The 10,628-nt window shown below is 38.5% G+C and overlaps 1 protein-coding gene across 1 annotated transcript; it reads right to left on the bottom strand.

The window, feature by feature from the left end:
* Positions 1–10,628, bottom strand: LOC133277306 (dipeptidase 2-like). The gene is made up of 10 exons (XM_061469017.1): positions 9,041–10,628; positions 7,578–7,704; positions 6,979–7,108; positions 6,506–6,647; positions 5,593–5,662; positions 4,936–5,112; positions 4,244–4,331; positions 3,527–3,602; positions 1,653–1,788; positions 1–458 (listed from the first exon to the last, which is right to left on the bottom strand). The coding sequence occupies exons 1-10, from the start codon at positions 9,169–9,171 to the stop codon at positions 267–269; spliced, it is 1,269 nt and encodes a 422-aa protein (XP_061325001.1). The 5' UTR covers positions 9,172–10,628; the 3' UTR covers positions 1–266.

Here is a 10,628-nt window from a genome sequence, read left to right as displayed (position 1 = left end):
TCCAGCATGTGTTAGAGTATTTATTCATTAGATGTGAATACTTTCCATTAACAATGTTAGTCCTGGTTTAGCCAGGATGACATAGAAGTTATCACTTTAAAATCCAAATACTTTTGCAACAGCATTTAAAAACTTTCAAGTATGCAGGCAAATTTAAAGAAATGATAGTAAAAAATTTAGCATAGCTTTACATTAACAAAATCCCCAAAAGATAACTAGTTGCATTCCAAATTCCTCCATATATCTCTCTCAAGGGTCCATAAGTCTCACAATTCATAATACAGTATTAAATGTGATATAGCTACAAATGTCAGACTCAAAGGCTGTGCCACAGAAGAAAATCCAAAGGACCTGACTTCCTGAGGCTGATGATTATGTAGGTCTAGGCGACAGGAGTTTTGTACTTCTTGTGGAGTTTCACTTTCACCTACATCCATTAGTCTGCTACGGTTCCTCACCTAGAAAAGTTCAAAAGATTGCCCCTGAAAGCCAGACTGACACAATAGGAAAAAGCATTATGCAGCTAGCAAATTCAATGCTGTTTCAAGCTGAATCAACTTGAACGGTATTGCAAAACCACATCCGAATGTGAGGAAATCAACATAATTATTCTGATGTTTGCATTCTTATGAAACACTTCCCAGAATTCAGTACAGACACATTACAGGCAAGAGTCACAGATGTGGTTGTTCTTTGTCTTTGCTCCATCCACATATGAATGCATTAGCTGGAAAACCTTGAGCAAACAAACTCATCATTTTTCTTCCCTGAAGTCTGCTCAGTCTCAAAAGAGAGCTTCAAACATCTCTAATTTAGAAGGAAAAAAAATTAATCTCACAGATTAGGCTAGGTGTGATGAATTCCAGCCTCCTCATAATGTCAGACTGCCACACGTGCAACTCAGCATCAGCTAGATATTTTGGCAGATTAACTGCAACGGTACAGAATTCCCTGATTTCTGTTCATCTAACATGCCCCCAAGGCATTTTTTTACTGGAACAAGTATCACTGTGAAATATATGTTGTATATAAGGTTTTGTGTATAATATCTACTTACTTATAAATAAAAACAGTAGGAGACAAGCAGTTTGTGAGTTTCAGCAGATGCTTTTGAAACAGTTACCATTTAGGGGGTCCTTACTCTCATACAGTCTCTCCCTTTGCTCCTCCCTCTCCCTTCTGGATTAGCATTTAACATTTACACATAAAGCTTGTGATCTAGTTGTTATGTTTATGCTTGTTAGTGATCTGGTCATGGCAGAAGCCTTTTGGATAGCAGCAAGATCCCATGACAGGAATTAAATTGATTTGCAAGAGACAGCATTCCTTACTGCACCAGCAAGCACAGCCAGACTGTGACGCTGGTACGTCTACAGTTCCTCCAAACCATGAAGTGATTCTATTGAGAAGTCAGTGATGTGTACTTATCAGATTACCACACGGAGGAAAAGTTCTAAAGAGCTTTGTCCACTCTCACTTTCCTTTATTCTGCTAACACTCTCTTGCCATCTCGGGTTCTTTCCCAGCATTTGTAGTTATTGCATTAAGTGCTTACGTTCCCTCATAGCTCTCTCATGGTGGGGTGGAGTGAGCAGCAAGGTTCTCTCTCCCTTTTAGTAAGAATCAAGATTCAGTTTTGGTTTTAATCTTACATTTTCCACTTCTCTGAAGACACGGAGGAAGTTCTCCCTTAAGACTCCTTTCAGTTCAGTTTCGTTCCATCCTCTTCTAAGAAGTTCCTCAATCAAAGAAGGGTATTTAGAAACGTCTTCCAATCCCTCAGGGAAACTGTTGGCAAGAGTCACACAAGAACATTCAGCGCACATATCATTGAAAAACATGCAGAAAAATACTTTTAATTAGTCTTTTTCGTGTATTTCTATTTGGAGTGAGCTCACTTTAGAACCAGTGCTTCCTCTGAGAAGTTAAAGAAATAATTAAGAATTCAACTGACAAACAGAATCAGGGCTGGGACACAATTAAAGGCTTTTTCTGCACAGATGATCACTTAAACAGAACACAACTGGGTATTCTGGAATTAAGATGCACTTGTGTATAGGTAAAACAATAGTATGGAGCATATTAAAACAAAAAAGTGCAAAACACAAAACCAAATTCATGTATGCAGTAACCCATTCTTTATCTGACCTTTAGAGTAAGAAACAGCTGCATCACAGATGGAGTTGGTACAATCCACTCGTGCAACTGAGACCAAGAGAGAACCTCCTAACACATGATGAACTAAGGAGTTGCAGGCAATCCTATGTACTCTTTTGTTTACAGTCATTTTCCCAAAGAACATATAATTAGAATAATAACATTGTTTTGAATTGAGCAGTTTAGGCAGTGAAACAAAAGCTGTTCAGAATTCTCTACTGAAGAAATTACAGTAAGCAAAATTGACCTGTGTCTTGTGCTAATTCTTATCAAAATAAAAAAAGGAATTAGAAGCTGAAAACCTGCATTTAAAAGATGTTTTTAAATTGTATTTCCATGAATCTTTGACTTTGTTTTGAGATAACTAATATTTTCTGTTATTCTTCTTTTCTGTGGAGATGTGGTGATAAGCATATCTCAAGAAATCTGTGCCATTACTTTCTACCAGGATTTAGGACCAATCAAAGTGATGGTCTGTCTCTGCAAAAATGCATGCAATAAAATGTGTCTTTTCGTTGCAAACTGTGGCTTTATTTTGGAGATTATAATTTCAGAGTTATGATTAGCTAAGACTCATGTGAGCTGACACAGTTTTTGTGATCCTGCTTTACAGATGTGAGTCTGATTGTGAATTTCATACCAAAGTGTGTCTGACCTCAGGGAGGGGGCAGGGGAAAGAAGATTCAACAGAAAGATAAAAGGCAAAAATAGGCCAGCAAATGCCACCTAATCTGCATTTATTTCCTGTGCTGTAACAACACTAGCTCAAGAGCAAGTAGGAGAGGTTATATTGTAAGCTGTCCTCCGTGCTCTGCTTGTCTCAAACACTTTTCAAGCCTCAAAAGCAGGAATCAATTCACACGTTGGGCTTTCCCCACTAGAAAGTAATAGTGGAGGGAAGAGTGGTGCATCATCTTCTTAGGCTAACCTATCAACCATGTAAAGCCTGAGGCATTCTGTTAATAATCTTTGGCTTCCCAGAGGAAATCACTCTCTTGCTGTTTTTGTATGTGTAAACCACTGCCTAGAACTCACAATTGCAGAGTTCAGAGAGTATTGGAATCTGTTTCCACATTTGTAGCACTGCTTCATACAGTTCTACAATTCAATTGTTGTGCCTTGTTTTCATAAAAGTTGGTTTAGTGCTCCTCATAAGACAACTTGCTGTAACTCTTCAAGGCCAGGCTGGATGGGCCTTTGAGCATGCTGTCCCTGTCTATGTCAGAGGGTTGGACCTAGATGAGCTTTAAGGTCTCTTCCAACCCAAACTATTCTATGATCTCTTAATGTACCTTCTTTTTTCCCTAAAAGGACTTAAAACCTTCCTAATTTAAGGAGCAGATATCAATATATGTGCAATTTTACTAACCGTTCTACTCCATCATAGTCACCACCAATTCCTATCGATTCTGAACCTGCAATTTTCTTTATGTGGTCAAAATGATCTGAAACAAAATGTCAAAGACAACAATATCTAAGCATCCAGCAAGAAGTAGTTCAGACATATTGGCACTAGATGACTTTTCTCTTGAATCATGGGTTCTTAACCAAATCATGTTAATAAAAAGCCAAAAGACATCCTGATAATACAAACTAAAATTTAATAATGCAGTTGATGTATTTTACTATTGCTTAACTAGATGTTATCTGTTATTATGGACATCAAGTAGCAGTCTTCAAAAATAAAAGCTACACTGATGAGATAGATACAAATGAGGAAAAAGACATGATCATCACAGCACATTATTTTCCAACAAGTACCCCACATATACAAACAGATTTTTCATTACCCGTGACATACCTATGTTTTCCACTCCTAATTACAAAGGTTTCAGACCTAAGAAGACAACAGCTTCTTTGGGGTTAATGGTTCTTGGCTCCATTTGGGAGCATCATGTCCTCCAGCTACACACTTTGTACCTCTTGTTACTGTTTAATGAATATTAGCTTCAAAATTACCTAGAGCTGGGGTAAGGTGTAGAAGGGAATAAACAGGCACTAAAATTTACGCTGTCTCAAAAATGACACAGACACCAGGAAATTCATAGAAGCCACCCACAAAAACTTCAGTATATTAACTTCAAACCTGCAAGGATAGAAACATTAACAGCTTTTCTGCCACAGGCCAGTACATCTGCATTGAAAGTCACCATGATAATTCCCTTGTTCTTTTTCTGAAAGATACGAAGAGACAGGTAGTGAATGGAAAATTGTGTTTCCTGCAAATCTCATGTAGAGACTTCTCCATCCACCCCCCCACCCACCCACCCATCCGTCCGTCCATCCATCCATCCATCCATCCATCCATCCATCCGTCCGTAAGCAAAATAACACTCTGTAAAAATCAAAGCTCAGATGGCAACACAAGGCTTTGCTCTCTGTCCTTTACCCTGGATTCATTATATTTGCATGTAGTCTGAATCAGCAGAAGTCCAGACCATGTCAAACAAACTCAACCAGGAACTCAAAGTATTTGTAAACACTTCATTTTTTGTAGCCAAAGAAAATACACAACCCAAATAAAATGTCTCAAGAAGCAAACATGTAATTTGCTGCTTAGGTTTTTGCTTGTAAATCCAATTCAGATACAAGAAAGTGAAAAGTAAGCACCATGACTTGAATGTGCAAGTTTGCCTCAGACCACTAAAACAAACAAAATAAATAAATCCCCAAATCAACAAATCCAAACACTTTCCCAAAACAAAACAAAAACTACACTACACACACACACACAAACCCAACCCAACGAACCAAAAAACCCCCCACCATACTGCTTACCACTTTCTGGAGGATATCATCAGGAACATTTCTTGAGTGATTACAAACAGAAAACGCTGAGGAATGGCTAAAAATTACTGGCGCTTTTGAGATACTCAGTGCAGCTTTAGCTGTCATATCTGAAGTATGAGATAAATCTACCAGCATACCCAGACGATTCATCTCCTTTACCACTTCCTAAAACAGACAAGAGTGTCAGTATTAAATTTCCTTAAAGGAAACAGTTTAGCTGATATATATAAACAGATAAATAAATACTGGAGCTGTCAGCTAGTCATAAATACTCTGTGCCTGTATGGATTTCTGTTTACCTATGAATTGAACAGTAGTTTATTCACTCACAATTAACTAGCACACAACCACCGCTCAAAATTTAGAAAATTCAGTCAATCTGTAAGTCATTTCAACCGTTATTCATATCCCACTACTTCCACATATTCATACATCTGATCTGTATTTAAAAAAATGTTAAATTTAAATATAGCACTTCTTTTACCCTAAAGAACATCTAGGGAATTTGGTTTGACTGAACCCTGAATAACCCCTAACTATCAAAAACTTCCAGTAATTAAGAAGTTACTTTTAAAAAAATAAGGCCAGAAGTTCATAGCTGCATGAGAGATTGCTTAGATTAACATTTTTGAAAGAGATCCTTACTTGGCCAAATGCAGTCAGACCGTTAACATTGGGGTAAAAGTTGTGCATTCCTTTAGATGATGATTCAGACCTTGGAAGGCGGGAGTGAGGAAAGAGAAATATCATATTATTCTGGAGACCCCAATATCAGCACCTGAAAATTCTTATGCTACACACAATAAAAATCATTAGCATGTTCCATAGCCAAATGTAGGGATAATGAGCTACATAATAGCTGTCTTGTTCACAACTGGTTTTGTTTTCTGGACATCATGCCTTTATGTTCAGAACTGTTGCACGTTTGTGAAGCAATGCAAGACAAGCAAAGAGATGCTTGTAAAAATTTTTCTGATTAAACAAGCATCAGGGAGCAAAGATAAACTGAAATGTCACTGACCTGCCAGCCAGAAAACCTGCTTTTCAGCCCTCTCTGCACATAATTCTCCTTTCTCTGAGTCAGTACAAGAAGAAATTTTGCCAATCCAGCAAGGAGTAGGTGCTAATATTCTGATACAGAACTAAATACCCATCTCTGATGCTGCACATGGGACCTGCACTTTTGAGCTGGCCAGAGAGGACAGTGTTGAAGGCTGCTGACCTCTTACCTATATCTTATGCATTTTTAGTACTTTTTTTCCTTTTTTTTTCCCTAGGTAGCTTTCCTAATAAAGCAAAGGAGATAGCACATTTACCATCTTTGTGCCATTAACAAGGGTTAAAAGTTCCCAAATTATCAGCATAACAAGCACTACATAACGGATCCTTCAATCTCCCACTTGACGAATGGCAAGTAATTTATCCCAAGCCCTATCATCCTTGATTTGGTTCAGAGTCTTTCACAGGTGAACTCTGTGTCTGTATACACCTTTTCCCCACCTTGAAAAATGCCACCACTTTGCATTAGATGTGCACACAAAAACATGACAATAGTTACCAAGGTGTATTGCAGGAATGTGTTAAAGACATGTAACGAACACCAAGGTCATAATACATCCTCAGTGTTGCCAGACTGCTGTCAATGGAGTGACCACCTTCTATGCCAATCAAACACGCAATCCTTCTACTGTCAGAGATACCTGGAAACAACAAAAGAAGATAATTCGAAAGTAATTTCATAACAGATAAGAAACAAGCAGCACAAAGTGACAGTTGATATTGTAAATTGCAAGCACTAATATTGACATTGCATAGAACAGGAGCTTATACTACTGCATGTTTATATGTCAAATTTTCTTACGACTGCAGTGGGCTACAGCTGTGCACAGTCAGTTATTGTGGTTCAATGGAAAAAAACAAAGGTAAAGTTACTCTTTAATGCAGGATAACTTGCCTGCATGCAGCTGTGTGTTTTGCACGTAACTCCTACAACCCCATTTAAAACATTTCTGATATAAGAAAGAGTGTAACCTTGGGAAGTTGTCACAAGTTCAAGCTCTTCGTAGCTGTTGCACATCCTCTTGACAACATCAATTTGCTCTAAGGTCAGACGCACAGCATCCTTGTTCTGAGCGCTGCAAAGAACATACACTGACCAAAACTGAAAGAGACGTTGACAAATAAACAAGATAACTTGTGTTTCAACTTGGAAAATTTCAATTGCTAATAGTGCAGCTCATGAGCACAGACCAGAATAATTTCCTACAGTTTACACGGGAGTTGCCACTACAATTTTTCCCCAAAAAGAAGAGTTAGGATATAAGGCAAGAGCATCTGCTCCAGACATGATTAAAGCCTCCTGACATACTCAGCTGCTCCACAGTACACACACAAGTTTAATTTGCTTATCACTAAACAAAGACCACTGTTTTGGATAAGGGTACCCAGATTATAAAACACAAACTTCTGAAACACAGATATTGTGGAAAACTGTCTGTGGCTTTTCATTTTCGTAATTCTCTCTTTTTCAATAGAAATAGGTAAAACCCAAGGCCCAGAGTATGTTTGTGATTGAGAAGGAGGCAAATGTAAAAATATGTTCTCAAATTCACAACCATGGCAGTACATACCTGAGCTCCCACAAAACCAGCTTGAAGTTTTGCAAGGTTTGTGTGGGTCTTGTTGAGTTCTCTTAGGTTGACTGTACTGAGTCTGTTTTGGTAAAATATTCTCAGCCGCAGTACCAAGTCATTGTGGCTAGAATTGAAAACAAACAGAGCTTGCAATAGAAATAACTTGTTCCCCTTTCTAATACAAATGTAATTTCTTCCACTCTTCATAGTCCCTTAGACCATCCATTTGCAATAATCCTTGCAGTAATATATGCTTAAAAGTCTCCTTTCTTTTGCAAACAAGCTTTATTTCTTAATTAGGACAGCTAGTAATTTTATTTCGCTTCTTCCGTTTTCATAGCTATTGTGTTTCTGTACCTACTTTTCTCCCTGTCATTGCTGAAGGAGTGGAAGAATTTAAATCAGCCACCATGCTTCTTGGAAATAAGTACTTGTGGCAGAATAATCAGTGCTGCCTTTGTCAGAAGAATGAGCATTTGTGTTCCCAGGTCAAAATACAGTTACCACAGACATCACTCTTTCAGGTTTTAAGAGTACCCTCTTAAAGTATAATGCCTGCTTTCTAGCTTTGTACAGAAATGGTTGCTACTGAAAGGTGCCATTAAATTACGGGAAGGAGACAAGGACATTACATTAAAGGGAAATAATAACTAAGTGGTGAAACAGGATGTTCTAGGATAGAGCTAATTTTCTTCATAGTGATTGATATGGGGCTATATTTTTGATTTCTGCTGAAAACACAACACTGATAATTGAGGAATGTTTCGGAATTGCCAAGCAGTGCTTACACAGAGTCAATGCCTTTTCTGCTCCTTACCCTCCTCCACCAGAGATTAGGCTAGGGGTGCAAAAGAACCTGGGAGGGGACACAGCCAGGACAGCTGACCTCAGCTGACCCAAAGGATATTCCTACCATATGATGTCATGTTCAGCATACAAATCTGGGAAAGGAGGAGGAAGGGGGTACATGATGGCATTTTTCTTCCCAAGTAACTGTTCTGCGTGATGGAGCCTTTCTTTCCTGGAGATGGCTGAAAACCTGCCTGAACATGACAAATGGTGAATGAATTCCTTTTTCCACATTGTTTGTGCATATGGCTTTTGCTTTACCTATGAAATTGTTTTTATCTCAACCAACACATTTTTTCACCTACACCCTTCTGATTCTCTCCCCCATCCCACCATGGTGGAGTGAGCAAGTGGCTGTGGAGGGCTCAGTTACTGGCTGGGGTTAAACCACAACACCTGATCAGAACATCACAAATGCATTTAGCACAACCTGATCCTATAAGTAAGTACCATTTGAACCGATACTCCTTCCTGATAAATCGCTGCAACAGTAACTGACTGCTCTATAGGTGCTAGTAACAGCCTATGTCTCTACTATTGCAAACACATGCTCGCATTCCCTTCTCACTTGTCAGATTCACAGAGGGTTTAATTTAATGTATTTTATATACCCATCGATCAAACGTGCATCTTGCATCAGCTCGATAGTTTTCTCTCGCAGTGATTTCTCATAGCTGAATAGCACAATATCCGAGAACATCAAGAGCCACAGCAGCTTTGTTGTATTTCTCTTCATTTCCATTTTCCAGTTTGCTAAAGCGAAGAGATAACACCATTATTCTCTAAGGAAAATGAAACAGCAAAATTTCCAGTCTGTGGAGGCTGTAGGCTTAATGCCTCTCCTTCTGGTAAGGCTCAGGTGAATTTGGCAGGAGGATAGAAAGAAAGAAAAAAAGGAGAATAGTACACAGAAGGGAAGGTAGCAGCAGAAACCGTAAACCAGCTACCTTCTCCCAAAGATTTTAAGGTCTCTGGCTATTGTGATTTTGCACATGTGAACGCCCTTTAAATTCTGCTGCTGCCACCCGCTGACTGCTGAAGGGAACTAACTCCTCAGTCAGACCTGGCAGGGTGAGTGAGCCAGGCAGACCACGGATTCACACCTCCCAAAAAGCAGCTCCCAAAACAGGGTAACGCGTTAGTTTTCTCATTAGCCATTTTATTCTCCTTATGTGGGAAACCTCACACTGAAATGAACGCTGAAACCGTTTTTGAGAAATTGAAAAGTCAGGTGCTTCTGAGTAAATTGTATTGTTAAAACACACTGCCTGTCAGAGTATTTTCAGAGGAAAGCTATTGAAATCCAACACTTTTTCACACCTTAGGAAGGACAGTGTGTGCCAGACTTGAAAGGGTCACTTTATTTCCATGAGGAAATGGGCACGACAGACTTGGAGAGTAAGGCAAGCAGCCCCTGCTCTTTTGTAAAATCAGTCAGTAAGGTTTATAAACATAAACTTTCTTCTGGCAACACAAAAGTTTGTTTTTACTAATAAAGGATGTTGGGTTTATGTAATAATTCTCTTCAGAGGTAAAAACAAATAGCAAATAGCCAAAATGTTGTAAAATTACAAGGCAAATTCACCTTGCCTGCACGCTTGCCTTCTCTTGTCTTTAAGCTGATTTTCTAAAACAGCAGCAGGTATACATAAACCCAGGAAATGGTTTCCTGATATAAAGCCACATATTCATTTATGAAGTGAGAGATACCTCAGGGGAGATTCATGGGTAATGGTGGTATTCGAAGCAAATTCAAGTCACGCTGAGCAGATTGCCTATTGATGGCACCCTGTTCTAAACACATTTCTTTCTGCCCCTTACAAGAACATTTTTATTAGAATAACCAAAGCCAAAATAAGAGTAGGCCTGTAATCAGGATATTGGAAAGCAACAAAGTGAAAACCATATTATTAAAATTCTTGTATTTCCAGCCTATATACTAAATCATTTTCTTATCACCTGCAATATGCAGGGTGTAAATCAAAGGAAAAGTTAAGTGGCTTACTTGCCCTGCAGATGCCTGATAAAATGTAAATGAGTTTGAAAAGGACTATTTAATGCACCAGTATGAGTTTAATTAAGCTGTTCAATTAAGATGTTTTAAAATAAAAATTAATCCATTTTGCATGCATTTTATCTCTAAACCAAAATAAAGTAAAAGTTAGGTGGAGGAATTTTTTGAGTTTTTGGGTTTTTTTG

Source organism: Pezoporus flaviventris, unplaced genomic scaffold (genome assembly GCF_033815535.1).
Source record: "Pezoporus flaviventris isolate CSIRO_AGI_PZ_B2104156 unplaced genomic scaffold, CSIRO_AGI_Pfla_v1 ptg000054l, whole genome shotgun sequence".
NCBI lineage: Eukaryota > Metazoa > Chordata > Aves > Psittaciformes > Psittacidae > Pezoporus > Pezoporus flaviventris.
This window is presented reverse-complemented; position numbering and strand designations above follow the sequence as displayed.

What these genes read in the sequence shown, in the direction of transcription:
- LOC133277306 (XM_061469017.1), bottom strand. Translation starts at nt 9,171, where the DNA reads ATGGAAATGAAGAGAAATACAACAAAGCTGCTGTGGCTCTTGATGTTC. An exon ending in CTGGTTTTGTGGGAGCTCAG is followed by an intron (nt 7,109 to 7,577) that starts GTATGTACTGCC and finishes CGTCTCTTTCAG; the next exon opens with TTTTGGTCAGTGTATGTTCT. An exon ending in CATTCCTGCAATACACCTTG is followed by an intron (nt 5,663 to 6,505) that starts GTAACTATTGTC and finishes CCGCCTTCCAAG; the next exon opens with GTCTGAATCATCATCTAAAG.